Below are 20,695 nucleotides of genomic sequence, written 5' to 3' on the forward strand. Positions count from 1 at the left end.
TACTTGTAATGATCTCCTTACAAATGACTCTTATTTACAGGTTTCAGGCTTGTTTGTTTTGACTCACCAAGTGAGAATGGATTTTTACTACCTCCACACAATTATATTTAACGGATATAATTTTATTATTGACTTAGTAGTCAATAATATCTTTATTGCCCTTTTTACTCATTTGCCCTTGTAATATTGGTTTTACATCAAATTTAGCCCCTTAAAAACAATAAACATACTTGTTTCAAATGCTAGACAAAATCTTTTTTTTATTTTAGATTCAGATAAATTTATAAAATTATTTCTTCACACAAATTATTTTTATCAATTTTGGTGATTGTCCATGGAAAGTTTCCTAAAAAAAAAATTTTTTATTTTTTTATCTTCTAGATTGCAAGAAGCAATCTCGTATGGCCAGTCTCTCTAAAGAAAGAGACACCATTCAAATTGCTATCAGAGCCTACAAATCAATGTTTGAAACAACAGAACAGCTTATAAATGAATTAAAAAGTAAGTATGCCTTTGTATAACTGCATCTAACAACTTTCGTTTTATTAAATCTCAGAGGAATGTGTCATTCTTTGGGAGGTGGAGTAACATCTTAGATTACCATTTTTTTATAGTATTTCAAGTTCATCATTTATTAATGAATTTCTTGTGATTTAATTTACTCTCAATTAAAGTAGCGAACGTCTTAATGGCATTGATTGTAGAAATTTTGAATCAAAGGTTCGGATCTGACATTGTGTTCATTTTCCAACCACTTGGTTCTGGACCTGATATCAAAGAGTGCCAGTAGAAATGATGTGAACCACTGATGGATTCACTGGAAACCTCTAACATTGCTTAGTATTCACAAATTGTGATATAAACGTGATGTCCCGTGTAGCAGGAAGCATGGGTTGGAGTTTTCGAAGCATAGTTAAATAAGATATTTCCTATCCTGGATAGCAATGCTAGTCAGCTGCAAGCTTTTATCAAACTGATACAACAAATCACAAAGAGTCAGCAATTATAGTCCATCTTCCTCTACAATTATCTACATAGATTTAGCTGTACCTCCATGTAACACTTATTACCAGCTAAATGCACTGGAAAGGGAAATTGTTCTGAATGTCATGGTCTAAAAAAACAAAATTGGCACTCCATTGGTTACAAAGACAAGGGTTCCAGTTGACTTAATCAGCAGAATAGCATGCTCATAAAATGAACATACAAGTGGCTGAGCCACTTTCTATCAGCTAGAAAGACTAGAATATCTTTTAGTTTAAAATAGTAAACCATAGAAATTACCAGGAATATTTTCAAGATTTGAAGCTTCCTCCTCAGAATGCTGAAAAGCGATCATCTTTAGTTATAAAATAAACTACTATATTCTGTTGTACACTATTGAACAAATATATAAGCAGAATCTACAATCAGCTAATGACAATCATAAAAAGCTTTATATTACAACAGTCTTCGTCCAATTGTGTATTCCTTACCTAAAATTGATAAGAGTTCTTGATGAATATATTAAATCTCACCTGGTACAGTTTCTCCCTTCTGTATCTAATCATTGTCCAGAAAATTACTGATTCAAAGCTCCAACAAACCGAAAGACCATGGAATCACTATCAAGTGAAATTGTTTTCCTTTTGTTTATTACTTAAAATATCTCGTTTATTTGTATATAATTCTGATGGTATCTGTTGTGTCTAGTCTCAAACCATGAAGCCAGCCACTTAGAACAGCAGCTACGCATGGAGTTGAAGAAGCAAAACATTCCGCTCGCACAACTTCAGTCAATTGAACAAATTGATATTCTTCTTCAGACAAGAATGACAGAACGAGATGAACTGCTCAGCAGGCCACGCCGACTCTGTGGTCTTGCACAAACACCTAGTGATCCTGAGATATTGGGAAAAGTGAGTTCCAACTATTTTACTTTAATACATTCAAAACTAAAGCAGTTAGTGTTACTATCCAATAAATTCTTTTCTTTATAGACTAGAGGAGAATTTATATTTAATCCATAAGAAGCATGGGGCCAGTTTCTCTGGATGGGACACTGATCCATCGCAGGATTGCTCATTTCTACAAGCTGAGTGAACTGGAACAGCACTGAAATGAAGTGTTTTGCTCAAGAACACAACACATGACCCCATCCAGGAATCAAAACCACAATCCTACAATCATGAGTACTTCAATAATACTACACTATACTATAATATTGCATTATACTAAAACAAAGACATTACACACATTCAGTACAATGTCCTGTACAATTCTGTTCAATGGCCTTTCATGAAACTGTTTACCTTAACAACAACAGCACAGTCTCCAATTTTCTATTTTTCCTTTATTCAGTGTAAAAACATTCAAAGGAAGTGTTAAAATACAGGTTACAAAAAACAAAAATATTAGGATTTCTGACTATTAAGGCCCAACTAATGGGCCTTATTCTAATATTTCTAATATCCATCACATTATAATTTCTTATTTCTAATATCCATCACATTGTAATTTTATATTAGTCATTCAGGTGACTCTTAATTGATAATCTAATGATATTATATCTGGGGATTTTTTTTTCCAGATTAATCTAGTGTTTAAACAAATTTCAATGCCCTTCATAAATGGAGCAAATGTTTTGCTTTTGGTTGACATTCTCAGCTGTGAAATAAAGCTGATCTGTATGTTTATAGGATAGAGTAACCGAGTCACTCAGAGCATTGTATCATGTTAGTCCATGGTTTCTAATTTGACATCTTACTCATGAGTTCATCCTATTATTTATATCAATTCTTTTGGCAGATCGGTCAGCTTGCAGAACTTCAAGACCATGATATAGCTCGTGTCCTCTCATGGCACATGTCAGCTGATATGGACTGTGTTGTAACTACAACTACTAAAAAGGTAGGTTCCACACTTCATTTCCATCCTCACTTATTCGATGCAGTTGTTTCTAACCTTTGTCTGCTTATATCTTTACAAGTTATGAAAGAAATAGTTTACTCTGTTTAGCACTTCACCATTAGCCCTTTAGCATTTAAACTGGCCAGATCTGGCCTTTCACACCTACCCCACAATGTCGTTCTAAAAATTTTTAAATCAATTGTCTAAATCTTGAAGCTACATGATTAATGCATGATCAATTCAAAACAGTGTGAATAAATAAGCATTGCATTTGACAGAATAATCTGTATGCTAAAGAAGGATTAATTATTTAGCATCCATATTTCAATATTGCTAATTAAGGAATGTCTTTATCTCTCCTGAGTATAACAGCACTCTCTCTATCTCTCTTGACTTCACATGTTTCCAATCATTGACCATTTAGTTTGACCATCAAGCAGGTTCCACTGTACATGAAAATGATCCAGCTTCTAAAACTGGTTGCTCAGAGAGTAGCCACTAAGGATTAAAAGTTTTTTGTTGTTCCAAATTGATCATAGCCTCACCAAAGCTAGGTTTACCACTCACTCTCACTACAGTGGATCACATAAGGTGGAAATTGTTGTGGATAAGTCTTTCTAGGATTGCACAGATCTACATCTTCCCAACCACTTCTACCAAGTGTCAACCTCTCTACTAGTTCCTTGACCAAAATCTTACGAGCTACAAATATCAATAATGCCCTCTTTGTTCAGGTTATTTCTTCAGTAGTGCTACCTCTTCCCAGCTCACAAAGCTGGAACTGTTGCCAGTTGAGATAGACATCGTCCAAGGCTGGATCAAAAGAGTCTGGTATTTATCTGCAAAGTACATAAAACAGACCTTCTAATTTACCACTGACTGTATCTCAATTACAGCTATCATCTTTTCACAACACTTTATACCCTCTCTTCTGAGAGCCATGACAGGCTCTTGATAATGATCTGCTGTGGTCTTCTATCTCCATTCTACCATCACTGGCCCTAAATGATTAACCACTTTGCCCAGTTGTTTAGGCCAGACATTGCACCAAAGAAAGCTGCACACATCTGCCTGGAATTAAATTGTATGCATCTCTATAAAATTATGGCTTTTATTCATCACTTCAAGCTTCTGCGCCTGCCCTCATCAAATATCTTTTATTTCCTCACATATACTTAAGATCTGGCAACACAACCTTTTGTCTTTTGCATTAAAAAAAAAAAGTTTTGAGATTCATTTTCTAACATGTCAGTCATTTGTTTTTCGGGGTCTATTTTAAAACGGGAGCCACATTTTTCATTAATGTTTTACGTAGTGTTTTTGGTACGGAAAGACTTTCAAACTTCGTATACTTATCCATTTTGTGTTATAGAACAGAAAAATATTTTTGTATTCGAATTTATTTCATGTAAAAAATTGTCTTATTTCGATAATTTCAACCAATCACTGACAAGTATTCAGTTGTTTACATTTACTCCTTTGGCACTTTAAGCGGTGTAAAGCGTATTTAATCTCCATGCCTTCGTTTTATTTGCTTTTTTTCATTTTAAATTTTCTTTAACCCTAACCCTAGGGTTAGGGTTAGGGTTAATTGTTTCAGAATCGTTTGTTTATGTAGTCGGCACTTAATGTATATCGGCTGAATGGACGTCAGTGATTGGTTGAAATTACAGAAATACGACAACTTTAACATGGAATAACTTATGGATTTCTTTTTTTTTAAGAAGACTAAGAGAAAAAGATGTTTTATATGACACATTCTACCAGTGTTCCAAGTTTCAAAGTGTTTCGTTAATGAAAAATGTGGCCCCTGTTTTAAAAAAGATCCGTTTTTTGTAATCACCTTTTCTAATTTACTCACTTATTTTGTTAAATCTTCTCCGTCCTATTTTAATCATCTTTTTCAAAGGGACCCACCATCAGTTGTCAATAACCATTTCCATCTGCTTTGTTAATCCCAAGCTCAACCATACCTTGAGATCCAATAACTTGATATTTCATTACTGTTTGTCTCAACAGGCCAAAGAAATCTACAACCAAACTAGTGGCAAACAGCAAGTGTTACCATTAGATTCTATTTATAAGAAAACCCTTCCAGAATGGGACAAGTAAGTATTAATAGCTTTGCTGAATTTGTTTCAAGAGAGTAATCTGAAGTTCGATTCCAGGCAGTGACCTGAATAATAATGATAATATCGAAAAATACCTTAGGAATGAGAACCCAGGTTCGAAATTTCCCCTGATGAAGGCTGGAGGGTATATCAGCCGAAACGTTGTGTTAACAACAAACAAGATGAAGACAAATATCCATCAAATGTAAATAATGTACATAATTCCTCATCTCTTAAAATATAGAACTGTAATATCTGATGATGATTTCAAATTAGACACATTCAAAACTAGGTTCCTACCAATGTACAACAACTTGAGATTTCTTTAGATTTCAGAGAAATTATTTCATGACTTACAACATTCCATTCCACAATGAATGGAAAACTACTAGTGCCATATTCTAATGAGGCACCTAATCATCATTATCATCATCATCGTTTAATGTCCGCTTTCCATGCTATCATGGGTTGGACGATTTGACTGAGGACTGGTGAAACCGGATGGCAACACCAGGCTCCAATCTAATATATACTATTTAGCTAAGATTCGTCAATCATAGTATATTTAATTCTCCAAGGTTTAAAGCCCTCTCTTCAATCTACTGATTTCATCCAAAAGATTCAAAATTTTGCTCAAAGGTTATTTTTAAGTTTTTCCCTAAATTTTCTCTTTGTTTCTTCTCACTTAACCAACCTTTACGTACACCTCTATGTGTATGTATCTTCAAAAACTTTTCTGTTGATATAAAAACTGCAGATTCTGTAATACATGTGGTTTGCACCTAGAAAGTTACCCTCTGAGGCACAAGTCCAGGCAAGGTTATTTATGGAAGACCAGCAGTCATGCATGAATACCAGTCTCCCCTCCCCTCGCCGCACCACCAGTGTTATCCAAGAGAAAGGCTGAGGCCATTACAGCTTGGCACCAGTAATGTTGCAACTCATTTCTACAGCTGAGTGAACTGGAACTACGTGAAATAAAGTGTCTTGCTCAAGAACACAACACACAGCCCGGTCCTGGAATCGAACTCACTACCCCGTGATTGTGAGCCCAACGCTCTAACCACTGAGCCAAACCAACAAAAAGCATGAAATAAGTGGACTCTGACCCAACCTTCACTCCATACATCGCTTCCTAGCATATAACCACACAGCCTTTTCACTAATCTCTTGCCTTTGTCTGTAAGCTCATCTCTGCTGTCTAACCTAACTAAACTCTCTACTCCACTCTGAAATATATGAAACATAGTCATCATCATCATCACCATCATTTAACGTTCGTTTTCCATGCTGGCATGGGTTGGCTGGTTTGACAGGAGCTGGCAAGGCCAGAGAGCATACAAGGTTCCATTGTCTGCTTTGGCATGGTCTCTATGGTTGAATACCTTTCCTAATTGCTTTTTATGTGGCACCAGCATGGATGGTTCTGTACATGGCACCGGCATGGGTGCTTTCTCACATAGCTCTAGCATGGGTGTCAGTACATATAGAGATTCCACTTCCCCATCACTCTCATCTTGATACCAGCAACAAAGACTTCCAAATTATTTCGGTTTAAAGTCTCTCCCCTCCACTCATTTTCCCTCTCAACTCCAACCACCTACAACACATTCATCCTAACTCTCCACCACCATGTGAACAACCCAGAGCCTGCACCCTCAGGGTCACTGCAAATGCTAGGTCAACACCATTGCTGGCCTTCTTTAGGTCCTACTCCGTCTACCTAACCTCATTAGCTACTAACCCTTTACAAAATTCAAGTGAGACTACAGGGGAATACTGCTCCCACATCTGGGGCTGTGCTGTTGCTAGACATAGACACCGTGTCTGAACATTTCTCTAATAATTAAGACAGTATGTAAAGACCATATATATTGTTACTTTCAATTCATTCATATTTTTTTCTTCTTTTTTTTAATGCTTGTTTCAGACCTCTACCTCATGAAAAATTCCGACCTCAATGGAAACCTCCTGGGAATCCAGTCTATGCAAGGAAACTTCTTAAATTCAGTCACCAAGAAGAAAAATGTAAATTGGGTGAGTGAAATTGCTTAAGAAATAAGTCTTATTTTTTATTTCATTGGCAATGAGCTGCTGCAGTAGATACTACTTTAAATTATCATGGTTTAGACCAGTGCTCCACAACCTTTTTTCACTTGTGGTACACTTATATTCTTTACAAAATTCAGCGGCATACCTGAACTAAAAATATGGCGGCACGTAAAAAGCACCATCTGAACGTGGTCGACGCCAGGCCTACCTGACTGGCTCCTGTGACATGGCACGTAAAAAGCACCATTAGAATGTGGCTGATGCCAATTCCCCCTGCCTGGCTCTCATGCCTGTGGCACATAAAAAGCACCAACCAAACGTGGCCGATGCCAGTGCCCCTTGACTAACCCTCGTACCAGTGGCACGTAAAAAGCATTATCCGAACATGACCGATGCCAGGCCTGCCTGACTGGCTCCTGTGCCTGTAGAATGTAAAATGCACCCACTACATTCTCAGAGTAGTTGGCGTTAGGAAGGGCATCCAGCTGTAGATACACTGACAGATCAGATTGGAGCCTGGTGCAGCCAAACCGTCCAACCCATACCAGCCGGGAAAACGGATGTTAAACAATGATGATGAAAAGTATAGAGGAAAAAATTATATTCAGGTTACACTGTGACACACCAGTTGCAGAGCACTGCTTTAGACATCAAAGTAAATCCTGTTTTATTACCAAAATATTAAACAAATGTCTATCAGTAGTAATATCTCTGCAAAATATGTTCAATAACTCATCCAATTCAGCTATATCCTTTTTTAGATTATTGGATTATCCTATAATTCCTCTATGCTTTTTTGTGGCACCAGCACCAGTGAGATTGCCATGCAGCTCAAAAGATTACAAACCCCAGAGGGGGAGTGGTCAGCTGTAGGCTAGGGCATGAGTGGGTAAACAATGAAGGAAGAGGGCCAAACAGGTTGTTGATGTAGAGGAGCTGCAGTTGGTTCGTCACATTTAGAAGAGAGGCTGAGAATGTTTTTGTGGGAGCTCTGGAAAGATGAATAGTGGTAATGAGGTGTGCAGGTGAGCCCTGAAGGTACGAGGTGAGTAGTCGTGAGTGGAGACAGAGGAGCTAGGAATGTAATGATGGGAAGGTAGGTAGGGTTGTTGAAGAGGGGGTGATGTAGGGAGTGGTGGGAAATGACTAGTGATGTAGGAGTTGGGGATGGTAGGGGGACAGAAGAGAGCAGCAGGGTAATAATGATAAATCGGGTGACAGAGGGAGATCAAGAAAGAAATGGCATGCGGTTGAGTAGACTGCAGACATGTGAAGAGAGAGAGAGAGAGAGAAGCAGACATAATGCACGACGAGATATAATTTGATGGTTCAATGGCAGTGGCAAAGAGAGAATATTAATGGATGAAGAATGGCCACCAAGTGAAATGGTTCCAGGTGGCAAGAAAAAGTGAAGTGGTAACTGGATAGAGGTGCAGTGAGAGAGATGATAGCAGAGGGATTGATATTGAGAGATTGGATGAGGTGCCCATGTGTGTATGTGTGTCCACATCATTATTTAACTCCCACCTTCCATGCTGGCATAGATTGGACAGTTTGACTGGATCTGATAAGTCCAAGGGCTGCATAAGGATTCAGTCATCTGTTATGGTATGGGTTCTACAGCTGGATGCCCTTCCTTATGTCAACCACTTTACAAAATGTACTGGGTGCTTTTTATGTGGCACCAACTGCTGTGAGGTCACCAAATAAGTTGTGAAACAAGGAACCCTCAATTGAGGGAGATGGCTTAGTACCAGTTGAGAGCTCCTTGTATCTTATAATGATTAAGGATCTAAAGTGGTCCCTAAAGAAGAGAGGGAGTGTGTGATGATTTCAGGCAAGGTAATGAGAGGGACACGTTTATAGTTGTGAGAGGGTGGTAGTGGGGAGAGAGAGGTCAGATACTTCTTGAATATGAAAATACTTTCCTTGAACCCCCTTTGTTCATATTTGAAGTAATTGTTGTTTTGTATTTTTGTTCAGTGTTTGGAATGCTGTTGGGTGATACAATGTTCTTGGATTCTTTAGACTATGCGAATTCCTACAGACAAGAGGTCAGTCTTTTGTAAAATTATAAGAATTTTTAACCCTCTTCTAATTATTTGGCTGTTTAATTGTCTTTGTTATAATATGAAAAATCTCACTTGAAGAACTTTGCTATATAATAAAAGATGGAAGTTACGTAGAATTAATTCGGTCTTTGTTGTGTGTGTATATTCATCTCGCGTTTCTCTCTATTTCCTTGAATTTGTTTTTATATCTTAGGTTGTGAAGTTTGCCCATTGCCCAACCATTTTGACAAGAGATGGAGATCGTATCCGCAGTAATGGCAAATTTGGAGGATTAATGAACAAAGCATTGCCTTTAGATAAGCTACGTGGAGCAGTGTTTGGTGAACCCCTACCAGTTGCTTATCATGCAATCTGCACACAAATTGGTGAGTTATACAGTTGTCTCTCAACAATAACACCATGGTGATACTTACTAATTATTTTAATTATAAATGACTTTCATTGTATTTTTGAATTGAGTTATAACAGGAGTGCATTATTCTGCATTGAAGCTGATGCAAACATTGTAAGGTTTTGGGAGTTGACCCTTTGTGACTGTCCCACTAATAACCAGAGAGACTTTACAACAATCAGTGTTTGTAGAATAACTATAGAACTCTTCTGTAATTATGAATAGATTGTTTCAGATGAGAAGAGTCTAGAAATTCTTAAACAACTTGATACCTTGCCTCGATTTAGTGAAAAGGGGAAAATTCCAATATAAATCTCACCACCTTATTTATTAATTGGCTATAAAAAAAAAACAATTACTGTGTTTGTTCTGCAACAGGTTTGGGTCTATTTTTTAACTCTTTAGCATTTAAATCAGCCTTATCCAGCCCAAATATTCTACGTTTTGAGATCCAGCCTCTCACACCTACCCTACAATGTCCTTCTAAAACTAAACAATCACATCATTGAAATCTTGAAGTTATGAAACAATGCTTCATTAATTAAAGACAATGTGAATCACTAAGAATTACATTTGACGGGGGAATCTGAATGCAAAAGGCTTCTGGTTGTACAATTCAAAAAGTGAAACCTTTCTTTTTTCAAAGACCAATTAACTAACATCAAGGCTATTTAGCTTGAATAAATTTGGTTTTGGCAATTTATGGGTCCAACCCATGCTAGCATGGAAGGCAGACGCTAAACGAACGATGCGTTTCTTTTTAATTTTTTTTTTTTAAGGCATTCTGTTATTATATAGAATTCTATTTTTTTAATTAGAAATCTCTAATTAACAAAGAGTTCTAATTAAAAGCTATTGAAACTTTTGTCTTAATGTTACAGACACACTCCATAACTACCGGGCTGCTGTGAAGAAACGCCAGAACTCTGAAACTGATTTACTTGAACAGCAAAGAGCAATGAACAATCCTGAGATGAAGATGAAAATGAAGGAATGTTCTGAAGCAGAAGAAAGACTACGAGTCATTGAACAGAAATTAGGTGAGTCATAACATTCACTCAACAACACTTATTATTCTGTTGTATGCAAAAATATATCAACTGTATTGAGTTGTTGGCATTAGGAAGGGCATCCAGCCATTGAAACCATGCCAAATCAGACTGGAGTCTGATGCAGCCTTCCAGTTTGCCAGCCCTGGTCAAACCATCCAACCCATGCTAGCATGGACGATGGGCATTAAATGATGAGAGGATCATGATGATTGTTGACCAAGGGAAAGAGTAGGACACAATACCTCCTATTTATTGATGAAAGTGACATAAAGTGCATTTTGAGACAAGAGAAACCCAACTAGTAATGAAGAAAATGAGTTGGTGGACTTCATTCATTGCTTTTGGGAATCAATATTAATGTTTTTGAGTGGGGGTTGGGGAGGTATAATTTCTTATTAAAAAATATTCCTAAATTAAAGTTGGTTGTTCTAAACAATCAGTTCTTGTTTAAACCAGCCGTGTCTAGCCCAAATATTCTACTTGTTTTATGTTCAAACTGGTCAAATCCAGCCTCTCACACCTACCATACCATGTCATTCTAAAAGTAAGCAGTCACATCATTGAAATCTTAAAGCTACAAGATTAATGCATGATTAATTTAAAGACTTGAATAAATAAGCCTTTACATTTGATAGAATAATCTGAATGCTAACGAGTTAAATCAAGTTAATTAGTTTCTGTAAAATAATTGTATTCTTGCTTTTGTTGGGTGAAGCCATAATTAATTTAAAAAGTATTAATTAATTTTAACAATTATTTCATTTTTTTAATGAATTAATCTTATTACTGTTGTCATCTTTCAGGTATGTGCCTTGCTCAGTCACAATCGTCAGCAATGACTTCAAAAGGAAAATTATATGAACAATATGAGACTCCAGTGAGCACCAAAAAACCTCGTTTGTCAACATCCTCAATTCCTTACAGTGTTGATACTGGTAATGTTGAAATGTCATCTCCTGCTTTGAATGGCACTGGAGCTGGTAAATCCCACAATATTATGAATAATAGTGGAATGGCAAGCAACTCAGGGGCAGTGGGTGTCTCAACACCAACCAACAACAATTTTGCTCCTACGCGACAGAGTAAACGCATTGCTTCCATGACACCAGTCACTTCAGATGATGGTAGAAAGAGGTTGCGTAAAACTTGAGCCCCTCTTTCTTCATATTTTTCTTCACCATTATCAACCATCATTGGATTCCCTTTTTCTTAGATCAAATCTGAATAGTTTCATACACACTTCACACAAAACTCTGGAACTGCCTTTCTTCCCCATCACCTCCCTTTAATTTTTATTTCTTTCTATTTTACTACATCCCAACACACACACACACATTCAGACACACAAATTAACTTTTATTTTCCAAGACTATTTTTGACTGGTAACTGTTAAATACTTGGATCCTGTTTTTGAATTTAATTACCTACATCACTCCCTCACTTTTAGTAAAGTTATTTACTGCAATTTTGTTGTCTTTCTTTCTTTCGTCTCTCCTTCTCCCTACCTCTCTCTCTCTCTCTCTCTCTTTCTCATGTAATATAACATCAGATTCTAAACTTTCACTGTTAAGGTAAGGAAATATCTGTTTCTTTTTATTATGTCTACTTATTTTAGTTATTTCAAATTTATTGTCCATTGTTGTGCCAAGGAGAAGTTGACCACTTCTCTGCATTTTAATATCACCCACACTTAAAAGCTATCCTCACAGTTTGTGTGCAAGATTTCCTTTTTTCCTTTGTTTTTTTTTTTTTTTTTTTGTTCAGTTTTTTTTTCCATTCCACAAACCATTTTTTGCCATGTATTAGTTCCTTACGGAACCAAGTATTGTAAATACAGCTTTTCAGACTATTTCGATTTGACTTGTTAATTTGTTTCATTCATTATTCAACATGACATCAATCATCAACAGCCTTTTCACGTTTTTTCAATATACATGTGATAGACTTACAAGATTCAGCTTTGTATTCAACTGATGCCATTGGTTAACAAACTTCATACAGTATTTTAACATCCACATTTTTAGTGCATACAAAACACTAAGATAATTATAAATAAACTGGTATTTGTAAAAAAATAAAAAATAAAATTTTCAGTTTAATACTTGATGGATGTAAACTCATTTATTTTTCTTTCCTATAAAATATGAGAGTTATTTGGATTATAAATGAAATAGCTCTGAAGATGCCTTTTGGATTTGCTAAGTTGCTTTCGATAAAAAGCTAAATTTCAACAATTTAGAAATGATTTTTCTTTGGAGTAAAGATTATTTTGCCAACATAACATTTTAGGTTTAGGACGAATGTTGCTGTAATTTAACCCCAGGAGACACTGTCTCCAGCTGGCTATACGATGTCTCCTGGGGCTAAATTACAGACTAACTCCTGTGCAGGTGGCACGTAAAAACACCAATTGAGCGTGGCTGTTGCCACCAGACTGGCCCTCGTGCCAGTGGCATGTAAAAGCACCCACTACACTCTCGGAGTGGTTGGCATTAGGAAGGGCATCCGGCTGTAGAAACTCTGCCAGGTCAGATTGGAGCCTGGTGCAGCTGTCTGGTTCGCCAGTCCTCAGTCAAATCGTCCAACCCATGCTAGCCTGGAAAGTGGACATTAAACGATGATGATTCCTCCTAAACCAGGACTGCCATGTTGTGTTGGCAAAATAATCTTTACCCCAAAGTATTGTTGCTGAATATCTCTCATTGTGAGATTAACAAGTAGTAATTTTTTTTTGTTTTCTTTGTTTTCTACTTCTTTTCTTCCCATTAATTGTAATGTTCTAGTTTTCTTAATCAGCTTGAATTAAAACTTTAAACATCATGTCATTCTAGTTAAGTTTCTCTTTGAAAAAGTCAACATAGTTTAACTGAATTCTGTATGAAAGCTTTCTTGTATCCTTTTGCCACAAGACGTATCTGAATTGAGTGTTGGTGAGGAATTCTATGAAATATTAGAATTCAGACTCTGTGTGTTCCTTAAGTAACTTTCAGTACTTTCTGGTCCTAAAAAGAGCACTAATGAGAGGATGTAAAACATGTAGAAAATAGGAGTAAACTAGATAAAAGATACTGATAGAAAATGAAAAAATAGATGCTAAAATAAATACCAGTTGAGCGCTGGGGTCAATGTGATCAACTAGGCTCCCTCTCCACAATTCCAGGCCTGTCTCAGGTTTAGCTCCTCTACAGAAAGAATTGTAATTTTAAATGAACAATAATCTACTTCAGTGTGTCAGGTTGCAAGATATATTTGTGTGTGTGTGTGTGCACATACATATACATACATACAGACATACATATACATGTATAGAAATGTGTATATTTCTATACATGTATACATTTCTTATTTTGTTTGTATATGTGTTTGTGTGTGTTCTTTTATTTGTTTCAGTCATTTGACTGCAGCCATGCTGGAGCACTGCTTTTAGTTGAACAAATCAACCCCAGAAATTATTCTTTGTAAGCCTAGTACTTATTCTATCAGTCTCTTTTGCCAAACCACTAAGTTACAAGATGTAAACACGTCAACATCAGTTGTCAAGCAATAGTGGGAGGACAAACGCACACACACAAACACATATATATACGATGGGCTTCTTTCAGTTTCCATCTACCAAATCCACTCACAAGGCTTTGGTTGGCCTGGCATTATAGCAGAAGACACTTGCTCAAGATGCCACGCAGTGGGACTGAACCCGGAACCATGTGGTTGGTTAGCAAGTTACTTACCATACAGCCACTCCTGTGCCTATGTATACATATATTTTTTCCTTATTTCAGTTATTAGACCATGGCCATGCTGGGGGCACTTCCTTGAAGAATTGTAGTTGAATAAATCAACCCCAGTTCTTGGGGGTTTTTTTTTCTTTTTATCATTAAACCTGATACTTATTCTATCAGTCTCTTTTGCCAAACTGCTCAGTTAAAGAGGCATAAACACATCAATACTGAACTGAGAATTATGAATTAAAAATATTTTTTATTCACTCTTAGACTTATCTTGGAATACTATATTTTAAGTAACTGGCTGTAGCTTTCGATTTATCACCCTCAGAATACACAAGTTTATTATCATCATCATTTAGCTGGCATGAGTTGGTTTGACAAGAACTAGAAACTCAGAAGAATACAACAAGCTCTGTTGTCTGTTCTGGCTTGCTTTCTACAGCTGGATGCCCTTCCTGGTGCCAACCACTTCACGGGATGAACTGGGTACTTTTTATGTGGCACTAGCAGCAGTGAGGTCACCAAGACCCCCTTCAACTGAAGGGAGCAGTACTGAGGGACAGAAATGGCATACTGCATTAGAAGAGGAGATATGGCTACCTCAGATGGAGAGAGATGATGATGAAAATGTGACCGGGAGGAGGCTGGGCCTGTGCACCCAAATTACAGGGGTGGTGTATATAGTGAAGTGGCCCCAGGATTGGAGAGGGTGAGTTCACAATACAAATACACATATGAAAGGGATATGATTTAATACTGTTCTATTTATGTTTCTCACAGGCCAGGGAATTAGTAATAAATTGGGTTTAAAGTATAGAAAGGTTTCGCAAATAGAATGCAGGCATTTAATCCTCAATTCATCAGATTTATTAATAAATGTGGTCTGAGCACATTACCAACATTTTCATACAATAAAGATTGTACCCACAGCAATTGCTAACACAAGGCTTAGCATATCTAGCAATAACTGGAATTCTTGTGTTGCTTTTGACGAATGAGGGGCCAACAGCTTGTTAGGCTACCTACACAGATTGTTTGTTTTCAGTAGTGAAAAGTGTGGGACTAAGCAAACCTTTTAGAAATTCTGTAATTCTGTTAGGAAAGTTGGTGTAAATGTTTGCCACAATGTTGTTGGCACTCCGTCGAGGGTTCCAGTTGATCCAACCAACGGAACAGCCTGCTCGTGAAATTAACATGCAAGTGGCTGAGCACTCCACAGACAAGTGTACCCTTAACGTAGTTCTCGACGATATTCAGCATGACAAGGCTGACCCTTTGAATTACAGGCACAACAGAAACAGGAAGAAAGAGTGAGAGAAAGTTGTGGTGGAAGAGTACAGCAGGGTTCGCCACCATCCCCTGCCAGAGCCTCGTGGAGCTTTTTAGGTATTTTTGCTCAATAAACACTCACAATGCCCAGTCTGGGAATCGAAACCGCGATCCTATGACCACGAGTCCGCTGCCCTAACCACTGGGCCATTGCGCCTCCACAAGTTTGCCACAAACACACCATAGGTTTTTTCATTAGTTCTCCATCTCCAGGATTTGTTGAGTAATGATTCAAACTCTAACCATTCAGTTAAGTATCACGAGTGAGTCACCACAGTTTCACATGATTGATTTATAAATCAATCAATCGGCTGCAGCATGATATGGCTTCACAGGTGTTCTAGTATTTATCCTCTTGGTGCCTAATTCACTTGGCAGACGACCTCCAGCATTCAAGCAGGCAGTTTTCAGACTTCTGCACAGACAACTCCGTATTCAGACAGACTGATTCTGAACATTCACACAATGTCCCATTGGTAACTTTCTACAGACATGACTGTTTTCTCTCCTCTCAATCAGCAATTATATTATTGTCTTTCATTGTAAATAGCCAACACCAAACATGATGTCCAGCAACAAATATTAAGGTAAAGTCGTTGTTTATGCAGTCAGCAACCATATGCCATACATATGCTATTACATGGTAATAAAGCCATCTCATATGTTTAAAATGTATCATCATTCACCTGCTCAATACGAGCAACAAACAACCCCAAGAGAGCTGCTTTCAGCACAATGTAGAGTTCAGCACAACCTGGTAGGCTAAATGTGCACTTTGGTATCGAACCAGAAGTTTCCAAGTCCATCATTGTTTAATGTCTGCTTTCCATGCTGGTATGGGTTGGACGGTTTGACAGGAGCTGGCCAGGCAGAAGACTGCACCAGTCTTCTGTATCTGTTCTGGCATGGTTTTTACAGCTAGATGCCCCTCCTAACAGCAACCACTCTGCAGAAAACTGATCAACGGACTGATTGAGTAAAGCAATCAATGAACGAACCTATAATGATTACTGGAAACAGCTTTTAGTCAAATTTACTACAATAAAAGAATATGACCGTTATTTATACCTTGTCATTTATATATGATGATGATGATGATGATATATATACATACACATACACACACAAATTATATGTATGTATTTATATATATCATATGTTGTACCCAGTGCAAGCTTTGGATACATACAAGGTGTAGCAGTATCACAGGAAGGCTAACAGAGAAAATAGTACAATACAAACAAGGTGATATTTTTTAAAATGCAACATTGCTGTTAGAGCAGCAGAAATATTGGGTAAATTACCCTTACAAAGAAGAAAAACTTGTCAACAACCAGCCATGGGACTCGAACCCATATCCCACAAGATGCTGGCTGAGTGCTTTATCATTAAGCTAAACTACCCATTGATAACTCATCCACCAATTATAGATACTAAATAGTTTAGTGAACGACCACGTGTATCGTAGGTCCATGGAAGCAAGGGAAGCAGTGCTTCCCTTAAAAATTATAGAAACAAAATTGAAATTATTTATTTTTCATAAGATTGTTCTTCCAATGTTTTCCAAAAGTGGTGCCAACTCTCTGGAATTTGAATCATTCGTTGGTAGAAACAGTTCATGAATATCATGAGCAACTTGCTGATTTATTCCAAAATGTTATTGATAATTTGAGTAAATGGAACACAGAAAGCTATACCTATGCTCAGGTGTTGCAATCTAATTTACAAAATTGTGAATTCAATTTTTTGTTTACACAAATGCAACATTTGACCTCCTCCAGAAAATAAACATTTGACATGTCCTATTGTATTCGTAAAGTAAGTGAAATTGTGAAAGTTTTGAAAGAAAAAAAGCATGAATTTTCTAAATTTTGGGCTGACGTTTATGGCATTTATCCTCAAATGAAGAAAAGAAAAAATACGTTTGAAACAGAAGATCCAGACAGCTGTTCTACAAAATTATAGATTTAATTTGTGAGCAAATTGAGATACGATTTCAAAATTTTAATGAATTACATTTTTTAGTGCTTTTTTTATCTAATGAGACAAAATAACGACGTCCAGGAAACATCTCTAACTTGCCTTAAGCATTCTTATTGAGACCATTTCAACAGCCAAAAGTTAAGCAGTGAACTTACTGCTTTGTACAAAGATGCTGAACTAAAAGGAAAATCCGTTCAAGATTTACTTTACATTCTGCATAATAGTGGATTAGATGAAGCTTTGTGAATTAATATTAACACTACCAGCAACAAATGCTACAGTGGAGTGCTCCTTTTCATACCTAAGGAGAATTCATAATTATACAAGAAAGGCTGAGCAGTTTAGCTCTAACTGGCATAGAAAAAGCCATTTTAAAAAGCATTAAAAATGATACCTTCTACAATAATGTTATCGACAATTTCAACAAGAAAGAAAGAAGGATTGAATTAACATTTAAATAAAATAGGTAAGTTTTAATTGTGATCTTTTTTTTTATTTTAAAAATAGCTGTATAATATGAACTTGTCAATTTAATTCAAATATCTATGTGACAGAAAATTTTGGTCATTGCTTCCCCAGCCAGAAAGATCACTGCACACCCCTAATGTATATATATATATGTATTATATAAAAACAAACATCTGTTTTTATTGGAATTGTTGAAATGTGTATTGTGCACAATGTTACATTTGAAAAAATATCACCTTTTTGTTTGTATCACACAATACACATTTCAACGCTTCTAATAAAAACAAACATTTCAAGACTATTTTTGACTGGTAACTGTAATATATACACATGTGGTTGTTCACTAAGCTATTTAGTATTTAAAATCTGCAGATGAGTTATCAGCAGGCAGTTTAGCTTAATGGAAAAGTCCTCATCCGGTGTCTTGGGGAATGTGGGTTCAATTCCCATGGCTGTTTGTTGACGACTTTTTCTGCCTTGTAAGGGTAATTTACCCTGTATTTCTGCTGTTCTAATGGCAATGTTGATTCGAAGTAATATCACTTCCTTGTTTAAAAAGCACTACTGACCTCGCCTGTGCTTGTGCTACATAAAAAGCAATAAGTCCACTCTGTTGAGTGGTTGATGTTAGGAAAAGTATCCAGCTGTAAAAATCCTGCCAAAACAGTCACAAAAGTCTGGTGCAGGCTTCTGCCTGGCTGGCTCTTGTGAAACTGTCCCACCCATGCTAGCATGGAAAGCAGACATTATATATATATATATACATACACATGTGGAGAAAATAGTCTTTGTGTGTGGCAAATGTGCAGGTACAATAAGCTCTAAAAATGCACAGACAATAGACTCCCTCAAATGTTCAGGGGGATCATTAGAAGTGATGGCTTTTGTTACCTAGGAGACCAAGTTAGCAGTTGGAGGAGGAAGATCCGAAAGTGTAGTTGCTAGAATAAGAACGGGCTGGATAAAGTTCAGAGAGCTTCTACCTTTGTTCATAACAAAGGGCCTCTCCCTTAGAGTGAAAGGCAGATTGCATGATGCCTGTGTACATGCAGCTATGCTACATGGCAGTGAAATATGGGCTTTGATTACATGAGTCCAACACCCTAGCCACTAAGCAATTTGCCTCCAGTTGCTGTAACATGGCAAGAAGCAACTGTGTTTTGCTTATTTATGAGGATCTTTTGAAGAGCAAAAAACAAAAATCAAAGAGTTGATTTTAACAAACTTCTGCATATCTAAGTAGACAAGACTAGAAAGAAAGGAACTTATATCATCATCATCATCATTTAACGTCTGCTTTCCATGCTATGCTTTCCCTACTGGAATGTACCACTGACATGTTCTTGTGGAGTGACATACATAGGATCAATTAGAAGACATCTTCACCTGAGAGTGAAGGAACTTCTCCACAAGGTCATACCACCCAGTGCCATATTCCAATACCACTAAGACTGGTAGAGATTTCTCCACCTTAACACTGGCAAGAAGGACAGACATGTTAACCTCAGAATGGTTTGGGTGGTTAGACAGGATCCAGTGAGTTAGAGGATCAGATTTTGCTCCAATGTCTCAGGTTCTGTATGTAGTTTATACAGCTGGATACTCTTTCTAACTGTAACCACTTCTTTACAGGGTCACAGGGTGTGTTTCTAGTGGCTAAAGAGACCCTTCAACTAAGCAGAAGATTAGAAGATAAGAGTGGCCACCTGTAAACTGTTGAGAATGATGGAAGGAGTAGAAACAGTGTGTGGATGGAGTGGTACCACAATGGGAGGTAACAGTAGAGGTGACATGACCAAGGAGTTGCAGAGAAGAGAGCATGGAAGAATAAAGTTGTCAGAATGTGAGGAGAGAGTAAAAGTGACAGTCATATGTATATTGGAGGTGAATGGTGAATGGGATAATGATAAAAAAATGATGGATGGATGTCAATTGGAAGTAGTTCAGGAATGAGAGAAAGTGATGAATGGCAGTACAGAAATAATAATATAAAATGGATTGTAGTGACAGGTTCTAATTTCATTACTAACAGTAGTAGAATAATACTGTAGATAGGAGAGTGATGAAGGGATAAAGTGATTAGGAGATGAGAGGTGGGAGTTAAATGTTGTGAGGGTGATAGTAAATATGGGTGGGGGAACAATGGGCTTGGGAAGGAACCCAGTTGTGGACATGACAGGGTTATTGGGTGAGAGACTCAGTTGTGTGCTTACGCATTATACTAAATAGTAGGACTTGGACATGTAAAGGTAAGATATTTCAAGAAAGCAAAAAAATGTTCAAATTAGCTACAAAACCAAAAGAATGTAGAACAAATCAAATTAATTAACAATATAATCAAGGAAAAACTATAATGTCAGAATCACGAGACAGCTCAAACACTACCTCTTCCATACCAATAACACACCAGATGCATGCTGCCTAAACCAGTGACCAATATAAACAATACAATCAAAGGACAGCATCCAGCTGTTTTAAACCTAACATAGTGTACCACTGACATGCTCTTGTGGAGTGACATGCATAGGATCAATCAGAAGACATCTTCACCTGAGAGTGAAGGAACTTCTCCCCAAGGTTATACCACCCAGTGCCATATTCCAACACCACTAAGACTGGTGGA

At 37.1% G+C, this 20,695-nt stretch overlaps 1 protein-coding gene across 2 annotated transcripts in view; it reads left to right on the forward strand.

The window, feature by feature from the left end:
- LOC106869626 (structural maintenance of chromosomes flexible hinge domain-containing protein 1) overlaps positions 1 to 12,420 on the forward strand; it is a 77,051-nt gene extending 64,631 nt beyond the window's left edge. For both annotated transcript variants that reach the window (XM_014915436.3, XM_014915437.3), the window contains exons 41-49: positions 382 to 501; positions 1,693 to 1,898; positions 2,788 to 2,889; positions 4,909 to 4,997; positions 6,931 to 7,037; positions 9,036 to 9,106; positions 9,318 to 9,489; positions 10,397 to 10,555; positions 11,371 to 12,420. In XM_014915436.3, coding sequence (XP_014770922.1) covers positions 382 to 501; positions 1,693 to 1,898; positions 2,788 to 2,889; positions 4,909 to 4,997; positions 6,931 to 7,037; positions 9,036 to 9,106; positions 9,318 to 9,489; positions 10,397 to 10,555; positions 11,371 to 11,717 — 1,373 coding nt within the window. In that variant the 3' untranslated portion in view covers positions 11,718 to 12,420. The remainder of the gene's footprint in view (positions 1 to 381; positions 502 to 1,692; positions 1,899 to 2,787; positions 2,890 to 4,908; positions 4,998 to 6,930; positions 7,038 to 9,035; positions 9,107 to 9,317; positions 9,490 to 10,396; positions 10,556 to 11,370) is intronic.
- The last annotated feature ends 8,275 nt before the right edge of the window (positions 12,421 to 20,695 follow it).

Source organism: Octopus bimaculoides, chromosome 3 (assembly GCF_046866305.1).
Source record: "Octopus bimaculoides isolate indiv1 chromosome 3, ASM4686630v1, whole genome shotgun sequence".
NCBI classification, from domain to species: Eukaryota; Metazoa; Mollusca; class Cephalopoda; order Octopoda; family Octopodidae; genus Octopus; species Octopus bimaculoides.